General features: G+C 52.9%; 2 protein-coding genes across 3 annotated transcripts; one reads left to right on the top strand and one right to left on the bottom strand.

Moving 5' to 3' along the window:
- Window positions 1–250: 250 nt before the first annotated feature.
- ABCC10 (ATP-binding cassette, sub-family C (CFTR/MRP), member 10) lies at window positions 251–19,979 on the top strand. Of its 2 annotated transcripts, XM_008566790.1 has the most exons (22): window positions 251–331; window positions 613–784; window positions 2,864–4,082; window positions 4,741–4,968; window positions 5,765–5,921; window positions 6,205–6,314; window positions 8,061–8,140; window positions 8,756–8,927; window positions 9,991–10,089; window positions 10,537–10,726; window positions 11,459–11,536; window positions 11,689–11,883; window positions 12,323–12,476; window positions 12,665–12,854; window positions 14,906–15,249; window positions 15,594–15,763; window positions 16,518–16,678; window positions 16,987–17,249; window positions 18,213–18,358; window positions 18,443–18,540; window positions 19,064–19,176; window positions 19,478–19,979. In XM_008566790.1, the coding sequence occupies exons 2-22, from the start codon at window positions 624–626 to the stop codon at window positions 19,629–19,631; spliced, it is 4,482 nt and encodes a 1,493-aa protein (XP_008565012.1). In that variant the 5' UTR covers window positions 251–331; window positions 613–623; the 3' UTR covers window positions 19,632–19,979. The 2 variants fall into 2 exon arrangements, with proteins under 2 accessions (XP_008565012.1, XP_008565011.1); XM_008566789.1 differs by lacking the exons at window positions 251–331; window positions 613–784; window positions 2,864–4,082; window positions 4,741–4,968; window positions 5,765–5,921 and having other exon boundaries at window positions 6,007–6,314; window positions 19,064–19,184; window positions 19,478–19,582.
- Window positions 19,909–24,118, bottom strand: DLK2 (delta-like 2 homolog (Drosophila)). Its single transcript, XM_008566791.1, has 5 exons — window positions 23,909–24,118; window positions 23,572–23,635; window positions 22,429–22,559; window positions 21,805–21,949; window positions 19,909–20,827 (listed from the first exon to the last, which is right to left on the bottom strand). Exons 1-5 carry the CDS (start codon window positions 23,982–23,984, stop codon window positions 20,092–20,094), a joined length of 1,152 nt encoding a protein of 383 aa, XP_008565013.1. The 5' UTR covers window positions 23,985–24,118; the 3' UTR covers window positions 19,909–20,091.
- Window positions 24,119–24,405: the final 287 nt, after the last annotated feature.

Raw genomic sequence — 24,405 nt, 5'->3', positions numbered from 1 at the left:
TGGGAGCGAGTACTCGACGTGAGAGAAGATGAATGACGTTGCACTATATACAGCACGGATTGGTTCAGATGGACGGGAGACGATATCAGCGCGCCCAACGCTAGGGCGCGACGGCAGCGGCGCGCCTGCGTACAGAGGCCCTCCGAAGAGGAAAGGGGTACGTATGCGCGCAGACGCCCTGTGTATGGGCGGGACGAACATCGCCTGACAGATCTTCCCGCCTCTAGGCGGCGCCAGACGCGCATACAGCTACACCCGGACCCGGCAGCACGTTCTGTTGTTTCCGCCAGTACTCGGGAAATCGGAATCCGGCGCAAAGCAGCTTCTTCAGGTTTGAGGTTCCGGATTCCTGGTGGCGGGGAAACAGGGGAGGGCAAAGAGAGGTTGCGGGGTGGGTGACCAGAATCCAGAAATCTGCCAGCTCCGGGGAGCGAAACCTCCACCCTTTCTACCCTTGGAGGTACCGCGAGAATGCGTGGGGTTGGCTTCGGGTCCGAAGCGAGGGGAGGTCTCGGTTCGAGGGCGGGGTTGGAGGCTTGGAGACCCGGCTAGCAAGTACCCACAGATCTGGCTGACACTCTCTACCCCTTTCCCCCTCTGCCTTCCCCTCAGGTGAGGCGTCTATGGAGCAACTCCTGGCCCAGCTGTGCGGTACCAGCACAGCGCGGCCGCTCCCGCTGTGGGAGGGGGACACCACGGGCCACTGCTTCACTCAGCTGGTGCTCGGCGCCCTGCCCCACGCGCTGCTCGCCGTGCTCAGTGCCTGCCACTTGGGCACCCCGAGGTGGGTAGAGACGGGTGCAAGACATCTGTCTGTGTGGGCCTGCAGACCTCACTTGCAATCCACACCTCTTTGTAGTGTCACCAGAATAGCGAAGTATCTTGACTAGGGCAGAGGTAGAATAAAATCCGAGCATTATCACTCTGCAGCAATGTAGCTGTTCTCGGGCAAGTTACCCACCTTCTCTGAGTCTCATAGCATTGTTCGGAGGCGTAAATGAGATAATGCATTTAAGCACATAGTGCAATACCTGGCATATTTTAAAAGTCCCAATGCATGTTAGAAATATCACTATTGCAGATTTTCAGATGTCCAGATACAGCTGTTGTGAATTGGAGGCAAAATTGGGTGAACAATGTTTTTAGCCAAAAAGGATGACTTGTGTTTAAGTTGTAGGGCAAAAGTTGTAGTTTCCTCACCACTTCCACCCATGAAACCTCAGTGTTCCTAGGCTAAGAAAGGCATATGTATACACAGCTAGAGAGGAATCAGTAGGTACAAGGGAAGAGCAAAATCGAAACTTTCAGCCTTCTGCATTTAATGCTATAAAGTGGGTGTTAAACTCACCTTGATTTTTTGTATTTAATTCTTGTATGGCTAGAGATGACAAAAGTTGGTCTCATTCTCGCTGCTGAGAAGGCAGGAAGGCAGTCTGGTCTTCGCCTTTGGGAGTTCCTCGTCTGAGGGGGGCAAACTGTCCCTATCCAAGAAGAATTAGGAAGCTGATGAATTCCTTGGAGAAGGGAAGCTGTGGACCTGCTTGGTCTGGGAGGAATTCTGATTTGTTTTTTACGTAGAATGAGACAGAAGTCTAGAGAGGGTTAGTCAGCACAGACATCTACAGTCTGCTCAGAGAAGTAGCTATTAAAAATTGGCACAGGGCTGGCTAGTTAGCTCAATTGGCTAGTGTGGTGCTGAAAACACCAAGGTCCCAGGTTTAATCCTTCTACCAGCCAGTCACCAAAAAAAAAAAAAAAATTGGCACAGTTCTTTGGGAACTCACAGTCTATTGAGAAGGCATGAAAGACCATCATGTAACCAATAGAAATTGTGGCTATCACTTATGAGGCTTTATGAGTTGCTGATAAGTGTTAGAGAGATCCAGAATCTTAGACAAGAAAGAACCTCCGCGGGCTTTTGGTCTAGATTCCTCACCGCTTACTGTATTGATGAGGACAGTGAGGTACAGAGAAGGAAAGAGACCTGCCCGAGGTTATGAGACTGGTTGATAGCCTACTTGGGGCTAGCGTACTATCCTCCAAGGGCCCATCGTTCTTTCTTCCATCCTCACATCTTAGGAAATAGATTTCTTAAAGGTTGATTTGTATTCCAATCTATATATTCCATATAACTGCCATCAGGTGGACTTTTAAGAAAACCCAAAACAATTTAGTTTACAACTTAACCTTTTCAGTAACCCAGTCTTGCAACAAAGGACATAACAGATCCAGTCCTCTTATATGAACTTTCAAGGCATTCTTATATTCACTGCTGCAGATGTGTTTTCTGTATTTGATTCTTAATGCAGACAGATCGCCTTTTGGGTTTTTTTTTTTATTTTTTATTTTTTTTATTTTAGTTTATTTTTTTGTGGCCAGCCACTACGGGGATCCAAACCCTTGACCTTGGTGTCACCTTTTGTTTATTAAGAATGTTTTTTGTAAACCAAGAAGATATAGATTAAAAAGAGATTTTTCAGGGCCAGTCCATGGCTCACTTGGGAGAGTGTGGTGCTGATAACACCAAGGCCATGAGTTCAGATCCCTATATAGGGATGGCCGGTTTGCTCACTTGGAGAGCGTGGTGCTGACAACACCAAGTCAAGGGTTAAGATCCCCTTACCGGTCATCTTTAAAAAAAAAAAAAAAAGAGAAAAAAGAAAATGGATTGGGTTAATTTGGGAAGACTTCCTGGGAGAAAAGGCCCTGGGTTCCAAGGTAAAGTGGGGTGGGGATAAGATGTGCAAGGCAGGAGAGGGAGTTGATTCCCTCTAGGTAAGTAAATTGTCAGAGGTGAGGGGTATGTCTGCGCTCTGAGTCAGCCATGATGTGCCTCCTTTTCTCTCCTCCCCCTTGTCCCCAGGACTCCAGATTACGTCCTCCCCTGCAGTTCTGGCTGGCGCCTCCGACTTGGAGCTTCCTTCCTGCTCTCCATCTTCCCGCTGCTAGACCTCCTTCCAGTTACTTTGCCACCAGGGGCAGGTCCAGGGCCCATAGGGCTAGAGGTGCTGGCAGGATGTGTGGCAGCTGTGGCCTGGATCAGCCATAGCCTGTCCCTGTGGGCCTTGGCTCATTCCCCTCATGGTCGTTCCCGGGGGCCCTTGGCCTTGGCTCTAGCAGCCTTCCTTCCAGCCCCAGCCCTAGTGCTTACCCTGCTATGGCATTTCCAGCGAGGTACACTTCTGCCCCCACTTCTCCCAGGACCCCTGGCCCGCCTATGCCTTCTCATCCTGCAGCTAGCTGCACTCTTGGCCTATGGACTGGGCTGGGCAGCCCCTGGGGGGCCACAAGAACACTGGGCTCAGGAGCCTCTCCTGTCTGAGGATCAGGAACCCGAGGTGGCTGAAGATGGGGAGAGTTGGCTGTCACGCTTTTCCTATGCCTGGCTGGCACCCTTGCTGGCCCGCGGGGCCCGTGGAGAGCTCCGGCAGCCCCAGGACACTTGCCACCTCCCCCACAGGCTGCATACAAACTACCTGGCCCATGCCTTCCAGGCACATTGGCAGGAGGGGGCCCAGCTGTGGAGGGCCCTGTATGGAGCCTTTGGGCGGTGCTACCTGGCACTCGGATTGCTGAAGCTGGTGGGGACCATGCTAGGATTCTCAGGGCCCCTGCTGCTTTCCCTGCTGGTGGGCTTCCTGGAGGAGGGGCAGGAGCCACTAACCCATGGCCTGCTGTATGCTCTGGGGCTAGCTGGTGGGGCTGTGCTAGGCGCTGTGCTACAGAATCAGTATGGGTATGAGGTATGTAAGGTGAAACTTCAGGCACGAGGGGCTGTGCTGAACATCCTGTACCACAAGTCTTTACAGCTGGGGCCCAGCCGCCCTCCTGCCGGAGAGGCCCTGAACCTACTAGGCACTGACTCAGAGCGGCTGCTTAACTTTGCTGGGAGTTTCCATGAAGCCTGGGGCCTGCCCCTGCAGCTGGCCATCACCCTCTACCTGCTGTACCACCAGGTGGGCGTGGCCTTCGTGGGTGGTCTGATCTTGGCACTGCTGCTGGTGCCTGTCAACAAAATGATTGCCACCCGCATCATGTCCAGCAACCAGGAGATGCTACAGCACAAGGATGCACGGGTTAAGGTGAGGGGCTACTTGGGGTCCCGCAGCAATCTGGAGACCCCACCCAGCTTCTGGGTCCCCAGGTCCTGCCATGCACGCTGCCTGAGGGAGCGAGCATAGCTTAGAAGTTAGGAGCTTAGAAGTTAAATTAGAGAAAGACAGATCTGGGTTCAGACTACCACTTACCAGTCCAATCACTTCAGACAAATCACTTAACCTAATTAGGCCTCCACTTCCTCCTCTGTATAATGAGGATAATAGCCCACCTCATAGGGTTGTTGTGAAGATCGTAAGAGATAAGGCTTAGCACAGTACCTACCACAAAGTAAGTGCTAAATACTCATAAGTGTGGCCCATTAGTAATATTACAGTATTAGCTCATCTGACCCTAAGCAGCAACCCTAGTAAGTAGGAAGTAATCTCCCTGAGACCAAATGGGTTTTTAGTGACAGAGCAGGGACCAAGTCGTCCACATTCTCATCTAGGGTTGCATGTGGAGAGGCCTAGGAGAACCCCAGCTCCCTCTTGGTGAGCTGTGGGGAAGGGAGTAGGTCACTTTCCTGCCTGGGAGCTCAGGGTACTTGATGTTCTCTGCCAGGAGCCTGGGGAAGACTTGACAGAGCAGGTGACACATGAGCATGCCTCCACTTCACACTGTTCTCTTGTCCTCTGTCCTTAGCTCATGACAGAGCTGCTCAGTGGCATTCGGGTCATCAAGTTCTGTGGGTGGGAGCAGGCACTGGGTGCCCGAGTAGAGGCCTGTCGGGCTCGAGAGCTGGGGCGACTCCGAGTCATCAAATACCTGGACGCGGCCTGTGTGTACCTGTGGGCTGCCCTGCCAGTTGTCATCTCCATCGTCATCTTTATCACCTATGTTCTCATGGGGCACCAGCTCACTGCCACAAAGGTGAGGCCTGGGAAGGGAGGGGACAGCTCTAGAGGGAGGCAGCAGTGAGGAGACTGCAGTGGAGTGGAGAGGTGGGCTCAGGCCCCCAGGGCTGGCTGGGAAGGAGGCAGAAGGACCCCTGGGTATCTCATCCTTTCCCAGCCAAGGGAAACTTTTTTTTTTTTTTTTTTTTAAAGATGACCGGTAAGGGGATCTGAACCCTTGACTTGGTGTTGTCAGCACCACGCTCTCCCAGCGAGCGAACCAGCCATCCCTATATGGGATCCAACCTGCGGCCTTGGTGTTATCAGCACCGCACTCTCCCGAGTGAGCCACGGGCCGGCCCCAAGGGAAACTTTCTGAATGCACCTTTCTCTGGGACTTCGGATATTTAACCCTCCTCTCTATGAAGGAATTCTTTTTCTTCCTCTCTACCTTCCAGTCAGGCCCAGGGTTGAGGGTAGGTCCCTTCATCCTCATTCTAATGGTCTTGGGAAAAAATCCATAATCCAGTGCTGAGTCTGGCCAGGACCAGGTGACATTGCTGCTTAGAAATTCTGAAGAGGTCTCAAAATGAACTAGGCCTGTGTGCTTATCAAGATGCAACTGGATCCCTGGAGGAATATCTGGAATTTCTGGGATTCTTGGAGTGGCCACCTCTGCCACCTCTAATCCCAAGATTGTCCCCCTATCTCCCCAGTTCTGCTGCTGCCCAGTTCTTCCCTCCACAGACCTGTTCACAGGGCCACCCTCAGAGCAGGCCCTCTTATAGCTCTTGGGCTTTGGATGATGCTTTACCCCACTTCCACCCTGCTAGGTGTTCACGGCCCTGGCACTGGTACGCATGCTCATTTTTCCCCTCAACAACTTCCCTTGGGTGATCAGTGGCCTCCTGGAAGCCAAAGTGTCCTTGGACCGGATCCAGCATTTCCTCAATCTTCCAAACCACAACCCTCAGGCCTACTACAGCCCAGGTAATTGGAAGCTGGAGGGCAGAACCTGGCACAGGTGAGGAGGGGAATGTAGCCACTTGGGTACTATGCCTACTAATGTAGCCACTTGGGTACTATGTATACATGCTGCCAAGAAGAGTCAGAGGCAGCAGAAGCCAGGCAGAGCAAACCAAGACTGAGACTGAATTAGCTCTGGACAGGAAGTTATGGGACAGGTGAGTCAATGACATGCCCCTGGCTTACCTTCCTCAGGCAGATTGGTGGTAGATAAGGAGCCCAAGTTGAGTGGCTTCTTCCCTTTCAGATCCCCCCACAGAGCCATCTACAGTATTAGAGCTGGATGGAGCCCTTTTCTCCTGGGATCCCATTGGAACTAGCCAGCAGACCTTCATCAGTCACCTCAAAGTAAAAAAGGTTTGTTGGACAGATACCCTGGGAGAGTCCCCAGATTAATGGAGATGGGGACCCAGTGACAGATAAGCAAGGACTGAGCCAATGCTAGCTGGATGGCCCTATAGCTCTAATTGCTGAGGGACAGAGTGGAAGTGTTTGGTGAACAGGTTCCAGTATGAGAGATGACACCTCATCTCTGAATCTTATTCCTCCACACAGCTTTTTCAGAGTAGTGGCACCTTTCCCTGGTGTTTAGGCAGCTCACACCAACCCAATTCAGACCAACAGGTGTGTTTGTCTCTCCATGTCCCTCAAAGGCTATAGGGTTCAGAACAGACCCCGGGGCTCATCCAGCTTTTCCCCCAGGCTGGGGACCTGCGGGAGAGACTAAGCAACCCTTTCCAAGAGAGATTGTGAATGGGATAGATGATCCTCTATTTAGCCTGGTGAAAAGTAATCACACCCTGTGACTCACACATACACAGTCAAAGAATTTAAAACAGGAACATTCCTAGCAGGAAAGCAACTCCTGTTTTCCTCCAGTCCTGAGTTTTCACTCTCTCCTGACCTTTGTCCAACCCCTTGCCCCACAACTCAACCCAGCATTTGCCAGTAGTGGTGAATTGCCTCTACCACATTTGGCTCATGTTTCTGGCCTGGGCTGTATGTTTTGTTTTTCCTTTTAGTTCAGGCAAGACACAGCTGGAATTTTTCAAAGGAATTTTATTAATGTGTTAGTTGGGGCTTTTTTTTTTTCTTTTAGTTGGGGCTTTTTTGGATTTAAGTCATAGAAACCACTGGAACTAGCTTAAGCAAACAAGAATTTACAGTAAGGATATAGAGACAAATTGCAGAATCCAAAGGCAAGAATGTAGCCAGATCTTAGAAACGGCTTGGAACCAGGCCTCAACTCGCAGAGCTCTCTGCCTTCTGTCTGCTTCTCTCTGTATTTGCCTTGTTCTCCTCTCTGTGGGCCCACTCTCCATTGAGCAGAAGTTGTGACCACAGAGAGCCCTCCCACTTATAAGCTGCAGCCAACAAGAGGGAGAAGCTGCTCCTGTATCCTGATCCTAAATTCCCAGGGAGGGTCTCAGATTAGTCTGGTGCCCACTCATGGATGGGGCACCCCTGGCTGGCATGGTGGGGACATCACAGAAAAATAGAGCTTCTGGGAGCCCAGTCTATTTCTAGAAAAGGAATTGTTTTTTCTTTTTGAGCAGGGAGAAAGCTCCATGAATGTATGTTACAACTAAGAAATGAAGGAAGAACAGAAAATTTTAAACTACAAATCACAGAAATGGGCACCTGTGTAGAACACTGCTCTTTGCCCTGAGATATCAGAAATCTAGCCACAGGTTGACTTAGCCAGCCTGGCATCCAGGCCCCAAGGCCTTGAGTTCTTTCCTATGCTGTCCCCATTCTGGGATGCCTGATGCAGAGCTTGTCTTGGGAGTTCTTGGGTGTTTTTCTCCAATTCCCTCTGCCATGCTGCTGCCCTTCAGAGGCCCTTCACACAGACGGTGAAACTGATAGCAACTCTGAGTGGAGAATAAGACACCCTCCTTCTCTAGATCCATCAAGGTGTCAGTCACTGAGGCACAGCTCAGCCTGTGGGGTAGAGAATTCCTTTCCCTACTGACTAATTGAGGCCTAGAGAGAAGACTTAGTGGGAGAATTGGCAGGCCAGAGACTCAGGAGGGAGATCCCTTCCCCTTCTATCCCTTCCTCCACAAACAGGGGACATTGACTTAAGTGGCTTTCTTGCAGGATATGCTGGTGGGCATTGTGGGGAAGGTGGGCTGTGGGAAGAGCTCACTGCTGGCCGCCATTGCTGGGGAGCTGCACAGGTAACTAACCTCCAGCACACCCGGTCCCCAGTCCTGCCCTTTAGAAAATACTTACTGAGCCCCTTCTATGTGTTGGGCACCTTTTAGGGGCCAGGAGTACCAAGAAGAGCAAATCATGGTCCCTTACTTGGGAAAGTTTTCAGTCTGGAAAGGTGGGGGCAACAATTAAGAAAAAGTGAATCATCATAATCATGACATCAGAGTATTATAAGTGCCATAATAGTGAGTGAGGAAAAGAAATGGAAACATCCGGTGCCAGCTATTCTTTCAGAAAATATGGTTGTACAGGGAAGGGATCCAAAGAGGAGCACAGGTTTGAGGCAGGGCCTTCATGTTTTCAGGTGAGGATGAGTACAGTGTGGCGGCCATACTCTCTTCTGAGCTCCTGAGCACATCTAGACATGACAGCTGCTTGGCTGTAGCCGAAGAGCAGTTTCTTCCCTTCCTAGTCCAGAATGAGCCTACAGCTGTATTAGGACCCCTTGACCTCAGCAACTGCCAGACCAGAGAATCGTGTAACATGGAAGACAATGGTCTGGGGAGACTTCTGGGAAGCAGGGCATGGAGGGGCCCAGTGGGAGCTGGTCCCCATGCTGCTGGCCCATCTTTCTGCAGGCTCCGTGGGCAGGTGGCAGTGTGGGGGCTGTCCAAGGGCTTTGGCCTGGCCACCCAGGAACCCTGGATTCAGTTTGCCACCATCCAAGACAACATCCTCTTTGGGAAGACATTTGATGCCCAGCTGTACGGGAAAGTGCTAGAGGCCTGTGCCCTCAATGACGACCTCAGCGTGAGTACCTGACCTTGAAACCTCTAAGCTGCCTGCTTCCCTGTGTGTCCTTGACACCAGAGACTTGCTTCTTTGGAAAGGGGTTGCTTTTCTCGGGCATCATTTATCTTGGACTAGGCATCAGACTTTGGTCCCCCCAGATTGTCCAGCTGCTCGGTTCCCTTTTCCCCATAGGCCCAGAGGGGTGATGGTGACTGGGTGTTCCACACAGCAGCTAGGAGAGCCCTGAGGCCTCAGAGGCCAGGGGAGGGTTCCCTATGAGGCTTAGCTCTACACAGGTCTGGCTACTCTTATGACTTCCCTACCCAACCCACATGTCCCTTCCAGGACTATTACCAACACTACCCTGCCCAGATAACTGCGGAACTTCCCTGGAAAGGAGGACATTTGATTTTGACCACAGGGCTCCTGTGTCCATTTACCATTTGTTTCTATATCATGCATTTTCCAAATGTCTGTTGGGTCCTGAGTACTGTTCTAGGTACTAAGAGATGAATAACAAAGCTTTTCCCTCAGGGGACTTATACCATCTGGTGGAGCACAGAGCTTCCTCTGGGTATAGAGACCCCTTAGCTTAGTAGACCACTCCTGAGGCTATAGGAAGGGTTGAGGTACATTCATTCTCTAAAAAACGTATGAAAGCTTTCACATCAAATTTGCCCATCGTCATCCTTGCCTGTTAAAAAAAGAAGGGTGGTAAGGGTGACTGGTTAAGAATCTGGGTTTGTTTCCTGCCCCCTACTAGCTATGGGCAAGGTAGTTAATCTTTCCGAGTTTTGGTTTCATCTGTGAAAGGGAAATAATATCAATTTCATAAGGTTCTTGTGGGGTTCAAATGAGGGAATGCCTGTAAAGTGCTAAACACATAGTAAGTGTTCAATAAATGCTAGATGTTGCTGTAATTATGGCTTGTCTCCTCTGACTCGTTTACCCCAAACTTAAGTCCAAGCTCTTCAAGCTCCCTAGCTCTCTTGCCCTGTCATCTCTTTCCTGCCAAGGGATAGGAAATGGGGTAGAAGGTATTGGGGAATTTGACAACCCACTGGGCTGCCTGTTCCATCAGATCCTGCCTGCTGGAGACCAGACAGAGGTGGGGGAGAAGGGTGTGACCCTCAGTGGGGGACAGCGGGCCCGGATTGCCCTTGCTCGTGCTGTCTACCAGGTAAATTAAAGGTGGGGTATGGCGGGGGCAGGGAGATGGAAGGAGTCCAGAGCCTTGGGAGCTTGGCTAAGTGGAGGCAGGGAGGGGTTAGGGGTATTTTCATCAGAATCTGGTTTCTTCCCTCCTCTACTCCATGTCCCTGAGATGTTGGCAATCCCATCCCCCTTTTGCAGATTCAAGGCAGAATTTAAAGCCCTTTAAAAATCACGTGGCATGACGCACTGGGACCCAGCAAAGCTGAGCACTGGCCCTGGGGCACTGGCCTTGCTTGACTGGAGGAAAGTCCACCTTCAGGACTCACCTCCTTCTCTGCTACTGTAGTGGTAGCCCCCAGAGTTCTTCTCAACTGTCTTCTCTGACTGCTTGAGATCAGTTCCAAGGAGACCCTCTGGATTCTGGCCAGAGGACTTGGGCCCTAGCGCCCATGGTGCCCCTACTTCTCCCTAGGAAAAGGAGCTCTATCTCCTTGATGACCCCCTGGCTGCTGTGGATGCAGATGTGGCCAACCACCTGCTGCACAGGTGCATCCTGGGCTTACTGAGCAACACCACTCGGCTGCTCTGCACCCACCGCACTGAGTTCCTGGAGAGGGCTGATGTGGTACTGCTGATGGAGGCTGGGCGCCTCATCCAGGCTGGTAATGTGGGACAGGAGCCTGGCTGAGGGAGGGAGGCATCTATCTAGGTTTAATGGGGAAGAGAGTCAGGTGGATTGTCAGGTGCAGACTCGGCCATGCCCTCCATGTGTTGCCTGAGCCTGGTCATTGCCTCTTCCTGCCTTCATAGGACTGGTGTGAGGAAACAGAGAACAGAAGGGAAATGGAGCACAATGGTAAAATGCCAGCAGATTTGGGACTCATGGGCTTTGTGACTGGGTACTCTTGGGAACTTAGAGGCCCAGGATCTCTGAGAACAGTCTGCAGTCTCAGAGAAGAGAAAGCAGTCAGGTTTAGAACAGTCTTTGAAAAACAAAAAACTTTAAAGGATTATTATCTAGAGTGACTTGACCACCTGCAAATTCACTGGGAGAGAAACAGGAGGAACTGAGGCTCAACCAGGGTGTTAGCAATTGAGTGAAGCATGAAAAAAAGCTCTGCAGTAATGAGAGGTGGCTCTGGACAGGGTGTTCACGTGTGGCTAAGACTCTTCTCGGGATGAACGTTTGTCCCTCTGTGCTATTTGGACTCCAGGTGCAGAGGGATGAACTTGATGAGTCCTGCTCAGAGTCTGGGGGGTCCAGGCCAGGGACCCGAGAGGGTGTTTTAGAGAGGAGGGCCAAAGAGAATGGGAATGGGATCTGCAGGCACATTGAGCAAGGTGTGGTACAGACCTAGAGCAGCCCCCTCCTAACCTTCCCTTCTAATTTCCAGGGCCTCCCTCTGAGATTCTGCCATTGGTACAACCTGTCCCCAAAGCCTCGACTGAGGATGGACAAGAGTCTGATTCAGGTATGGCCTAAGGGTGGGAGGAAAGGGCTTGCTTTTCACCACCACACTGTAGAGATCTTTTTTGACAAAGCTTGCCTGCTCCTCTGAAAAGCTGAGTTTTCAATTGTCATCCTGCAAGCTGAATTTCTCCATGGTCTCCCTGATTCTCATAGACACAGCCCCATCAGTGCAGAACCCAGAGAAAACAAAGGTGGGGCTGGAGGTGGAGCAGAGCTCATCTGGCCGCCTGCTGCAGGAAGAAAGCAAGAAGGAGGGCGCCGTGGCCTTGCATGTGTACCAAGCATACTGGAGGGCCATGGGCTGGGGCCTGGGCCTAGCCATGCTCTTCTCTCTGCTCCTCATGCAAGGTGAGCATGTACCCAAGAGTCCCTTAGCCCACCCACACTATGTTGTCCAGATGTCCATCACCACACATCACCTTGTACAAATCACTACAAAACCCAGAGGCTTACCAAGCATTGGCAACAGTTGGGATAAAAGGCATGCCCCCAATTCTAAGAGAGTCCCAGGGCCAGAGGGGTGTGCCCTGTAGCCGTCTTCTGACCTGTCCCCAGGCCAGCTCCCATTCTGCAAATATGAGATCATGCTCTCCCCAGAGCTGCAGGATGATGGGCCTGGGAAAGAAGCACACACTAGGGAGGATATGGGATGGTGGCAAGGTAGATGATGAAAGGCCAGGGGGATGATGAAGGGTAGGAACTGGAGTCAAAGGCAGAGGAAGGGGTGTTTGAATAGAACAAAGTAGGCGAGTCTCTCTCATAGCTTTCTCCTTCCTGTCCCACCCAGCCACGCGGAATGCCGCTGACTGGTGGCTCTCCCACTGGATCTCTCAACTGAAGGCATCCAAGAATAGCTCCCAGGAGGTACCAGCCTCCACCAGCCTGGGTTCCACAGGGCTCTTCTCTCCACAGCTGCTCCTCTTCTCCCCCGGAAGCCTCTAGTGAGTGGCCGTGGCTGGGAATAGGCCTGGTACCCTCAGAGTGGTTGCCAGGCAGGGAGCGAGGGTTGGGGGCTGGTATTCCAGGGGCTGTGTCTACTGGAGAGTAGGGAGAAGTGGCACTGAGGAGAGGAAGGGACCCCTGAGTGGTCCTACTTTTGGTTACCCACAGCCCCCTCCCTACCACCCAGCAACCCAGTGTTCCTGCTGCCCAAAGCTGTCCACAATGGCTCCTCCGACATCCGTTTCTACCTCACCGTGTATGCGACCATTGCTGGTGTCAACTCCCTCTGCACCCTTCTCCGGGCAGTGCTCTTTGCAGCAGGCACCCTCCAAGCAGCTACCATGCTACATCGCCGCCTGCTGCATCGAGTCCTTATGGTAAGGGGATGGGGGGCAGGGAGGATGGGGAAGCACAGCCCTAGCCCTGTGGAGTGTCCTCCCAGTACATGGGCTCCTTCGGGCCCATTTTACATCCCTGGTCATCAGGATAAAATAGCTCCTCACATATGGGCGCTGCACGTGACAACCTCTGAGAGGCTGCAGAGCAGAGTGGCTGCCTGGGTTCAGACTCAGCTACTTAAGCCTGTAGTTTCTCATCTGTAGAATGGGGCAAATAAGAGAATCTACCACAGAGTTACTTCAGTTTGAGACTTAAGGTGCAGAAGGCTTGCTCCTTAGTTCACACAAGGCCCCTTTTCTGTATTGTTTCTGTATTCATCCCCTTTTACCTGCATACTCTATTTCCATCTCATCTGTAGAATGGGGCAAATAAGAGAATCTACCACAGAGTTACTTCAGTTTGAGACTTCAGGTGCAGAAGGCTTGCTCCTTAGTTCACACAAGGCCCCTTTTCTGTATTGTTTCTGTATTCATCCCCTTTTACCTGCATACTCTATTTCCATTTCTTCTCCCTTCCTTTTTTTTTGGCAGCTGGCTGGTATGGGGAACCAAGCCCCTGATCTTGGTGTTATAAGGTTGTGCTCTAACCAACTGAGCTAACCAGCCAGCCCCTCCCCTTCCTTTCTTGACAAGCAACCATCCTGTGTTCAGTATGTATCTTTTTTATTGTCTTTTTTGCAAAATGCCTGTTTTGTGTTAATGTATTTTTAGTTTATATGAATTATATTTTGTTAGATCTTGCATTCTTTTTCTTTCAGTTTTTATTTAGGGCTGTTTCTAATCTCCATCCTGTTGATATGTTTATGTGTACATCTAATCTGTTGCTTTCCCCATGTACTTATTATGATGATTAATGAGCACATGGGTGGTGCTTAGGATAGTTGCACACACTAAGTGCTCACTTAGCAGTTATTATTAATGTTGTTATTATTACAAAGCCCTTTCTTGTCCATTGTCTTATTAAGGCCTCACAATAACCCTGTGAGGTAGGATCTCTTATCCCCAGTTTGAGGCTGCGGAAACTGAGGCACTGAGACTTGAAGTGTCCTGGCCAAGGCTGGTTGTGTGAAGCCAAGGCTGTGAGCCCAGCGCTGTGTGGCTCTTTCCACTGCCTGTCAGGGAGCAGTGCCCACTCTGCTGCTGTCCTCTAGCAGCCAAGGAGGGGATATCTTCATGCTGTGAAGGAATTCATCTCTCATAAACCAGCACTAGGAGGCGGTTCAGAAAGTCATTCGGCCTAGTCCCCTGCCTTAAGATAGGGCTGTTCCCAAAGTAGAGGCAGTGATGAGGAACAGGGAAGGCAGGTGAAGGGAAAGACTGTCTTTGAGACTGTACCTCCCAATAGTAGTCCATATAGCTAGCAATCATTGAGCACTTACTCCAGGCCAGGCAGGCTGTGCTAAGCATTTGACTGCTATATTATATATGGCCTTTAATCCTACTCACAGCCCTGTGAGGTGCAGTTGCATTATTGTCCCCATTTTTCAGATGAGGAACAGGGGCCTTTGAGAGATTAAAAGTCACTTGCCTGGAGTTTCACATCTACTAAATGGCAGTGTTGGAGTTTGAGTTGCAATCCAACTCCAGAGCCTGAGCTCTTAACCGTGAGATAATACCATCCTTGACTATTGTCCTCACGACACTGTCCAGCCACGACCAACCAAGATGCTCCTCCTGACATCCAACTGAATCTCATTCACTAGCCTGAAGTCCCCATCTTCTGGAGAGAGATGAGCTCCCTGCCCTTGAAAGGGTAGTAGGTATATCTAGCCCAGAGAGAGAGAAATGGCCAGCATGGCCTCTTAGGGTCGTCACTGGCCAGAGGGCTGGAGAATCTCTGTCTTCCCCACACTGGGATATTCTTCCTCCAAGCTCCTCAATAGTTCTCTTTACACCCTAACTCCGGGAATACTTTACTCCTTTTCTATTCTCTATCTTGGGCTTCTTCTGCACCCCACCTCCTTCCAGGCTGCCACCAACCCCTTTTCTGCCAGACCCTGCCCTTGCCTAACCACTACTCCCTCTCCCAGGTGCCAGTAACTTTCTTCGACTCCACACCCACGGGCCGGGTCCTAAACCGCTTCTCCTCTGACGTGGCCTGTGCAGATGACAGCCTGCCCTTCATCCTCAATGTCCTCCTGGCCAACGCAGCAGGCCTGCTGGGCCTCCTGGCTGTGCTAGGCTCTGGCCTGCCCTGGCTGCTGCTGCTGCTGCCACCGTTGAGCATCATCTACTATCGCGTGCAGCACCACTATAGGGCCTCTGCAAGGGAGCTGCGGCGCCTGGGCAGCCTCACCTTGTCTCCACTCTATACCCACCTGGCCGATACCTTGGCTGGCCTCCCTGTGCTCCGGGCCGCTGGGGCCACCTACAGGTGTGTGAAGTCTGCCTCCCAACCAGAACACAGGGAGATGAGGTGCTGGGGGAAGGAGAGAAGAGGAACACCTGAGAAGAGGGGCATGTGAGGTGGGCGGGGGTTCAGGCCTCTTGGGGGAGAAGGGAAGGGTGGGTGAGAGCACCAGGGGAAAGAGGAAAAAAACAAAAAAGATAGGCAGAACAGCCCTGCCTGTGAAAGAGCACCTTGGCATCTCTGTATCCCTGAGGTGAGGCCTGTGGGTGTATAGATCAGCTCCCAAGAAGAAGGTGTTCTAAGGAAAGGCATCTGGGTGGGTCAGAGCAATAATGGAGTGGCCTCACCTCCCTCCTGGCCTCCCCCAGGTTTGAGGAGGAGAACCAGCGACTCCTGGAGCTAAACCAGAGGTGCCAGTTTGCTGCCAGTGCCACGATGCAGTGGCTGGACATTCGGCTACAGCTCATGGGGGCAGCAGTGGTCAGTGCCATCGCGGGCATCGCCCTGGTACAGCACCAGCAGGGCCTTGCAAATCCAGGTGCCACCCTCAGGCCCTTCACCCCTACCTCGAGCAAGTCATTCCAAGCCCTGCCTCAGACCTCTCCCTGCCCTGTCCCCCCAACGTTTTTACTTCCCATCCAGGGTTCTTGTGAGGATGTGTCATGATTATCATCATCACCCCCCCCCCACTAAGAGTTGAGGAAACTGTCTCAAGGAGTGACTTGCCCAAGTGGTGGTGGATCTAGGTCTAGAATGAATCTTCTGATCTTCTCATCTGAGTCCCTTCTCTGCTCTTACCCTGCGTCCCCACCACTCTGCCCCTGGCCCACCTAAGTCTTCCATCTGTCACCCCTTATAGCTTCTCCAGGCTCACTCCACTCCCTTGCATCCAGAGCTCTGTGGTCCTGGCCTAGGTCCCATCACCTTTCCTGCTTTCTTTTTTTTTTTTTTTTTTTTTTGTCTTTTTGTCTTTTTCCGTGTCCGGCTACGGATCGCAACCCTCAGTGTTGCCCCCGTACCGGACCGGATACCGGCAACGGGATCGCAACCCTCGGTGCTGCTCCCGCGCCTCGCTCAGCCAGCGAGCGGGAACCGGTCCGCATGTGGGATCCGAACCCTCGGGCGGGAGCGCCGCCGCGCTTCCCAAGCAGCGCACTATCCAGTGCGCCACTGGGCCGGCCCTCCTGCTTTCTTTAAATGCCCATGGTCCATAGCTTGGGATTCTTCTGTTCTCTCCCCACACACGTGCCAGTGTCCAGGCTCCCCCAGCAGCCAGTGCTTCTTTCCCTCAGGGTTGGTGGGCCTGTCACTGTCCTATGCCCTGTCCCTGACGGGCCTGCTCTCAGGCCTGGTGAGCAGCTTCACGCAGACAGAAGCCATGCTGGTGAGTGTCGAGCGACTAGAGGAATACTCCTGTGACCTGCCCCAGGAACCCCAGGACCGGCCGCTGCAGGTGGGCCTGCACCCCCACCCCAGGCGAGAGCTCTGGAACCCTGAAGGCCCCTCCTGAAGGTCCCAGTCTCCCCCTCCCCTGTTCCTTCTCTTTGCTCCTCAACATCCCTCTTAGCTCCCTTAGTCTCTCCGCAGGATCGCCACCATTCTTCACTGTGTCCCTCATCCTGTGTCCATCCTCCCCATGTCTCCTGCACTGCCCCCTTTCTGCTCTCACACCATCCATTTCTCATGATCGCCCTGCCCTCCACCCCCTCCTCACCATCGCTTTCCTTGCCTCACCCGTCTCCCTCTGTCTGCCATCTACAGACCCACCAGCTGGGCATCGGCTGGCTGTCCCAGGGGAGCGTGGAGTTCCAGGATGTGGTGTTGGTGTACCGGCCAGGGCTGCCAAATGCCCTGGATGGGGTAACCTTCCGCGTGCAGCCTGGAGAGAAGCTGGGCATTGTGGGCCGCACGGGCTCCGGCAAGTCTTCCCTGTTGTTGGTGCTCTTCCGGCTGCTGGAGCCCAGCTCGGGGCGAGTGCTGCTGGATGGCGTGGACACCAGCCAGCTGGAGCTGGCCCAGCTGAGGTCTGGGGGAGGGAAGAGGGAACCAGAACTACTGGCACTTAGAGGAGGGCACAGCTAGGAGGGCTTTGTATACATCCAGGGCTGCTTAAAGGGATAAGATGGAGGATAGGATGGGCAGGTGAGGACAGCAGACTCTTGGTGCTCAGGTCTGGATTCATGGCAGGTGGTCTCAAGGTCTTCTTCACCCTGACCCAGACCACCTTTCCAGTTTCACCTTTCTCATACTTGCTGGCATACACCCTCCATTCCAGACCACTAGTCGCTGCCTTCTAATCAAAGTCTCCTGGGTGCTATGCCTCAAAATACTGCTCCTCAGGCTCAGCAGCCCTCAGGCTCAGCAGCCCATGCTTGGGATAGCTTCAGACCTGGGCCAGTTGCCCCTGGCCACAAATGACCCTACCTGGGCTGTACATCCCCCACCCTTTCCCCCCAGGTTGACCTGTATCATTTTCTCAGGGAAGCTATCTATGTTCCTAGAGCCCTGAGCACATGACTTCCTCCAGGTCCTGGCTTTGCCTCTTCTACTTTCTCTTCTAAGCTGGTGGCCTTGCCTTATAGCTCAACCACGTAGCTCTTCAGGACCCAATTCCAGGCCTACTCTAACCTTGAAGTGTTTCCTGTGCATTCAGCTGCTCTGATCATCCCCTGCCTAGCTATTGCTTACCCTGAAGTCAGTGCCACATATTCATTTTTTCTGTTTTCTTGTATATCACTGAGAAACAGGCTCCTTAAGGACAGAATCTAGGCCTTTGGTTTCTTTGGTGTTTCTCATAGCACTGGCACAGTTCTACGTACACGGCTGACTAACTGGCCATTTGGTGGGGATGGGGTGGGGAGCAGAGTGGGGCTTATGCTCAGGTCTCATCCCAGGCTTTCCTGGAGGTGCTAGCCCTATAGCTAAAACCTGTGCTGGGAGCAGAAGTGGCCACATCTCCAGCCTGGACTCATATCCTTGTCCCCCAGGTCCCAGCTGGCTATCATACCCCAGGAGCCCTTTCTGTTCAGTGGGACTGTTCGGGAAAACTTGGACCCCCGGGGCCTACATAAGGACAGGGCCTTGTGGCAAGCCCTGGAGCAGTGCCACCTGAGCGAGGTGATTGTATCCATGGGTGAGTGCTGGGTCCTGACCCTGAGAGCAGGGAGGGAGCAGGAAGAGGCCTGCGACCCCGTGGTGAAGATGCTGTGCCTTGCAGGTGGTCTGGATGGTGAGCTAGGCGAGGGGGGCCGGACCTTGTCCCTGGGTCAGAGGCAGCTGCTGTGTCTGGCCAGGGCTCTCCTCACTGATGCCAAGGTAAGGGAGAAGAAGACATCTGAGAGGACCAGGAAGGAGGCAGGGGACATGTCAGGGTGAGGAGGTGGGTTAAGGAGATGTTTCAGGACCAAGTTAATTTTCCTTTTAGAGCTGGAGTTGGAGGTAGAGAACTGTAGGGTGTGCTGTGCTGAGCCTGGAGGTGGAGGCCGGTGCTTGGGCCCAGTCCAGCCTACCCTATAGCCTCTGCTCCCCCAACCCCTCCACACATTCCAGATCCTGCGTTTTTTTTTTTTTTATGGGCAAATCTCACTTTAATTGCAAAAGACTTCATTTACAGTACATTCAATAAAGAAACAGGAGAGTTGCTGACTTTTAAACATATGAATATATAAAAGTCCCTCATAATTCGGGTAGTCAAGTGCATTGCACAGAGAAAGCAACCCTCCATTTTTCTGATGACTGTTTTACATTTTAAAAGATGACTAGGTATACTTGGAAAGTCAAAACAGTAGGCTGTACCTTGCAGGGAAAGAAGGAGAAAACCGTTTTCATATTATTACAGATCCTGTGTATTGATGAGGCCACAGCAAGCGTGGACCAGAAGACAGACCAGCTGCTCCAGCAGACCATCAGCAGACGCTTTGCCAACAGGACAGTGCTGACCATTGCCCACAGGTGTGCAGGTATCCTGAGTGACAGTCTCATCAGGGACTGTGGTGGCATGGACCCAGAGCCTCTGTTCCTTTCAGGGACCCCAGAGGTCAGGGCCCTAGAGATCGCCCCCACGTCACAATCTCAGCTCCTTATTCTCCAGGCACTGAAGGAACATTGCAGTGCCTCCCTCAGCACAGAGCAAGGGGCTAAAGTCTGTGGGGACAGACTCGTGCTGTCTGGAGGGGAGAGGAAGGGAAGCAGATCAGCTGTCTCCTTTAGGGCATTGTTTCCCATGCACCACACTGACCATCTTCTCCCACAGGCTCAACACTATCCTGAACTCAGACCGGGTACTGGTGCTACAAGCGGGCAGGGTCGCCGAGCTGGACTCCCCTGCCACCCTGCGCAACCAGCCCCACTCTCTGTTCCAGCAGCTGTTGCAGAGCAGCCAGCAGGGAGCCCACTTTTCTCCCTGAGGCCTTGAGCTCGATCTCCACGCAGTGGGTTCTACCCTTCATCCGATCTATCTGATCCAAGGCTGGGCCAGCACAGAGGTGCTGGCTGCTTGTTTACATTTTCCTCTGTGACTCTACCTCTTTCTCACTTCCCCAGAGGAGAAAAGCACATCCCAGGTTCCTCTTTGAAAATAACTCTTTTGTGGGCAGAGTCCTGAGTCTTCCCCAGAACCAGGCCTTTACTCTGGCCCTCTTGCTGCTGGGACACCAGGCAGGTTTTTCTGGCATAGGAGCCCACTTGCATTACCATAGTTTTATTTGATAAAATCCCATCTTACATTCTGTGTATTAAAAAAATAATATTTCTGATGTGAGGCTGAGGTCCTCTCAGCGAGTACTGGAGCTGAGGGGTGGCGAGAGGACCCCTCCAGTCTGAGGGATGGAGGAAGTGAGAAAGGGGGCTGCAAAGCCCCCACCTCCGTCACAGTGCTGTGGTCTTTCCAGGCTCATGGGGCAGCTCAGATGGCAGGGAGAGCCCTGCTGGCAGCATGCTAACCTGACACTCCTGGTCCTGGTGCGCCGGGGCATAGTGTGGGGCAGGGTAGCAACAGGGTCCAGGGGGGCAGACACCCCGGCGCCAGGCCCTCAGGGTCAGCAACATGGTGGCCAGGACCAGGGTGGCAGTGAGGGCCCCAAACACTACCAAGACCACCAGGCTAGACTCGCCCAGCCCGGCCTCTTGCCTCCGCACCACCTCCTTCACTGAGATCCGCAGCAGACCAGCCCCTGCACTGTGGGGGGCTGACCCTGTGGCAGGTACCACCACAGCCAGGGTGGGCCCTGGGGGGGTGTCCAGTGTGGTGGCAGGGTTTGGGACAGGTAAGACAAGCTCGCAAGTCTTGCCACTGTAGCCACTGGGGCAGAGACAGTCGAAGTCGTGGACACGGTCCCGACAGCGGGCCCCTCTCTGGCACGGGCGGCTGGCACAATCATCCAGGTTGATGGTGCAGAAGCGTCCAGCAAAGCCCTCAGGGCAGAGGCAGGAGAAGCGGTTTATGCCGTCGAGGCAGGTGGCACCATTAGCACAAGGCCGCATCAGGCAGTCGTCTACATTCACCTCACAATGGGCTCCTACAAAGCCTGCCAAGCAGCGGCACGTGAAGTTGAGGGCAAAGCCCTGGTCGTCCTGGCACTGCCCGCCATTCCGGCATGGGGAGCTGGAGTGGATCAGGACATTGATACCGACTTACTAACACCTGCAGTGTAGCCCAGGTCAGCATCCTGACTGCTTCCCCCACACAGCTATGTCACCTTGGGCCACTCTGAGTTTCAAATGTCTCATTTTAAAAGTGAGAATAAGGGGCCGGCCCGTGGCTCACTCGGGAGAGTGCGGTGCTCATAATACCAAGGCCACGGGTTCGGATCCTATATAGGGATGACCAGTTAGCTCACTGGGTGAGCGTGGTGCTGACAACACCAAGTCAAGGGTTAAGATCCCCTTACCGGTCATCTTTTTAAAAAAAAAAAGTGAGAATAAAAGTAGTACCCAGCTTCGCAAATTGTGAGGGTTCAATGAGATAATCCAGTGTCAAGCAGGTAGCACAGGGTCTATCCCAAATGTTGGGCTCAGGATAAGTGTGCTGTTATCCTCAGAAGCTCTTAGGCCTGAAGTAGAAATGAGGACCACAAGTCCAGCCCTGCGACCATTTCCCATCCACACAATGAGGAACAAGGCTTCTGTGTGGAACATCTTTAAGGGCTGCACTCCAGCTTTCGTGGGAGGATGAGGGGAGTCATAGCTCCCTCAACCCTCACACGCCCATCTTCCCCAACCAGAGCAGTCACACATTTATCTGTTACACCTCTAGCTCTTATAGATTGTCATTGTTGAAGAAATGGTTCAGAGCTGGCCAGATAGCTCACTTGGTTACAGTGTGGTGCCAATAACACCAAGGTCAAAGGTTCAGATCCCTGTACTGGCCAGCCACCAAAAAAAATTAAAAAGGTTCAGAAGGTACAGAAAAAGCTGAGAAACCCTGAACTAGGGACACTGGCATGCTGGGGTTTTATCCTAGAGTGCCCCCACGTGGGTCTGACCCTCAGCTCTCCACCCTCTCAACAGTCCTGCCTCTTTCCTCATCCCATCACCAGATTCTGGTCTAGCCTCCCACTCGCCCCACGGCCCAGCACTCACCCTGCCTGCTCACAGGGTCCAGACTTGCGCTCGCAGTCATGCCCATAGAAGCCTGTTGGGCATGCACAGTGGTACTCACCACCCCCATCATACACGCATTGGCCTCCGTTCTGGCAGGGGGACTGCATGGTGCAGATGCTCTCATCTGGAGAGGAGACAGGAGACTCTGGGATAGCCCCTCACATCTGGTCCCCAGAACTGCCCAGGCCCCACTTGACCAGGCCTTCCAGACCCAAGGCTCTGTGAGTGTGGCTTATACTATAAACCCATCCCAAGCTGGTAATGGGGTGCTGGGGGGAAATGACAATATGACACTTGGAGTCAGGAGTCTCCTGGTTCTGGCTTTTTCGGTCTGTCTCAAACTGACTTTGGGCAAGTGATAGTTCTTCTGTGGGCCTCAGTTTCCTCATCTGTAAAATGAGTACAATTTTTAGCAGCTGCCTTTCCTACCTCATGGGGTTATGTTGAGATCAGTTCAGACAACAGATAGGTATAAAATCAGAAATGATAAAATGCTATGTATTTGAGGGTTTAAACAGGACACAGTAGGTGCTCAATAAATATGGATGGATGTTCTCTGAAGACAAAAGGGGTGCCAGCCACCACTGCCCTCCCTCCCCCTACCTTTGTCGCAGAACTTGCCCGCCCAGCCACTGAGGCAGATGCACTGCCAGGGCTGGTGGCAGGTCCCATGCTGGCAGCCAGGCATCCTCACACAGTGCTCACAGTGCGGCCCCTCCCAGCCTGGGTCACACCTGATGGGAGAAACACAGGGTCAGGCTCTGGTCGGGAATGAGGAAATGAAGAAGGCAGGGACAAAGCATCTAGAAACCAGGAGGACATAGGACAGCCCTTAAGGAAAAGCAGACCTGTCTCAGCTAAGTGTACGGCTGTGCAGAGTCATAGGATATACATGCAATCAGACCATCAGACACCAGCATTCAAGTCCTGGTTCTGTACTTAACTTTTCTCAGCCTCAGCTTTCTCATGTGTTAATCTAGGATATACCTTGCAGGGTTGTGTTAAGGAAGAAATATGATAATGTCTGTAAATGCCTCCAATACCACTTCTGGCATGTCTGAGGTGCTCACAAACATTTAAAAAAGAGTGACTTTGAAAGGTCATCAGGATTATCTTCCCATCTCATTCCAGGGCAAAAGCCTGACCTACTTTTTAAAAGCCTTCCAAGGATGTAGAGTCTGAAAGCCCTCCAGCCCAGTAAGCAACTTGCCCCGTCTGCTCATTTCCTTGTGTCCAGACACTTTCCTCCTGCTACAGAATTTGCCCCACCTCCACCACAGTGAGTCAATTACTCAGATTCATCAAGAAAGATCTTTTTTCATCGTAAGTGCTCCTCCCCAGCAACCCTCCCTGCAGCCTTTCTTTTCCAGGCCAAAACACTTCTCTTTATCCCTTAATCTCCCCCTTTCCTCCTGGCTCCCAATCTCCAAACTCTCAAGCTTCAGGTCTCTCTCCTGGTGCCTTGAGGAGCGATGTTTCAGAATCCCTGAATCACACTTGGGAGAGTAAAGAAGTGGGGGAGATATAAGCTAGAAGAAGCAAAAAAGGGGCAAAGCAAAGGGAAACGGAGGTGGGGTGGGGGGAGGCTGGCCAGTCTGCCCTGTGTGCCATAAGGGGCAATGAGGTGAACAGTAGGTTAAGGTCTTAAGCCCCTTGATACTCTGTCCTGGGCTTGACCTGGCTGTGGATGTGGAGGACTGAGAAATGGGGAGCAAAAGGTTTGGGGAACGTGCTTAGGATAGATACCTGCAGGAGCCGTCAGGGGCACAGCAACCGTGGGCCAGGTCACAGTGGGAGCTGCAGTCATCGGCTGCAAGAAATTGGTGTGGGAGAGGGGAGTCATGGTCAGGGAAAGGCTCCTTGGGATGCGGGACTCGGGAGACGATTCAGGGCTCCAGTAATTTGGTGGTCTCAGTTATCGGACAGTGCAGCACAGAGACCCATCCCATTCCAAAGGGGCGACCTGGTCCTCTCCAGACCCGCGGGTCGGAGCGGCTGCGGTGCCGTCTGTGGCCGACAGAGGGCAACGTGCAAGTGAGGACACCCGGGCAGGGCTGCGACTGGAGCCCGGGGGCGCTCTCACCTCGGGCAGGCAGACCGGGTGCCCACAGGATGCACAACAGGCACACGAGATGTAAGCAGCGGCAGCCGCTGGGCATGGTCAGCGCCGGCCCCAGGAGGGACGGACAGATGGACGGCCAGACGTGAGGACACCTGTGGGACGGCACCGGCTGCAAGGCGATCGGACGCGGAAATAGCGGCACGGACACGGCTTCCAAGTGACAGGAGCCGACGAGGGAGAGAGGCGCCGGGATAGAAGGAGGGGGTGGGGGCAGAGGGAGGGCGTGGGCGGGGAAGGGTTGAACGGGCGAGGGTACTGGAGACAGGAACCCGGGAGCGGGGTCTGCAGGAAGGAGGCGAAGGATGGGCATCGCCGAGCGAGGCCAGGGCGCGGGAATGGCCGGGGCTGAGATCGCAGTCGGGACCGAGGGGTCCGCGGGGAGGGGGACAGCGTTGAGGGAACGCGGGGCCGGGGGGAGTGTCGGTTCCCGGCAGCGAACAGTCTCCGCCCCCCACCTC

This window comes from Galeopterus variegatus, unplaced genomic scaffold (genome assembly GCF_000696425.1).
Source record: "Galeopterus variegatus unplaced genomic scaffold, G_variegatus-3.0.2 Scaffold269, whole genome shotgun sequence".
In the NCBI taxonomy this organism is placed as follows: Eukaryota; Metazoa; Chordata; class Mammalia; order Dermoptera; family Cynocephalidae; genus Galeopterus; species Galeopterus variegatus.
Note: the sequence above shows the minus strand (reverse complement) of the source record. Positions and strands in the feature narration are given on the sequence as shown.

Excerpts from the sequence above, each read along its gene's own strand:
- DLK2 (XM_008566791.1), bottom strand. The coding sequence starts at position 23,984 with ATGCCCAGCGGCTGCCGCTGCTTACATCTCGTGTGCCTGTTGTGCATC. Across the intron at positions 23,636-23,908 it reads ACCCGGTCTGCCTGCCCGAG|CCGATGACTGCAGCTCCCAC; the intron begins GTGAGAGCGCCC and ends AATTTCTTGCAG. Across the intron at positions 21,950-22,428 it reads GGGCAAGTTCTGCGACAAAG|ATGAGAGCATCTGCACCATG; the intron begins GTAGGGGGAGGG and ends TCTCCTCTCCAG.
- ABCC10 (XM_008566790.1), top strand. The coding sequence starts at position 624 with ATGGAGCAACTCCTGGCCCAGCTGTGCGGTACCAGCACAGCGCGGCCG. Across the intron at positions 10,727-11,458 it reads TGGGCGCCTCATCCAGGCTG|GGCCTCCCTCTGAGATTCTG; the intron begins GTAATGTGGGAC and ends TCTAATTTCCAG. Across the intron at positions 12,855-14,905 it reads TGCTGCATCGAGTCCTTATG|GTGCCAGTAACTTTCTTCGA; the intron begins GTAAGGGGATGG and ends TCCCTCTCCCAG.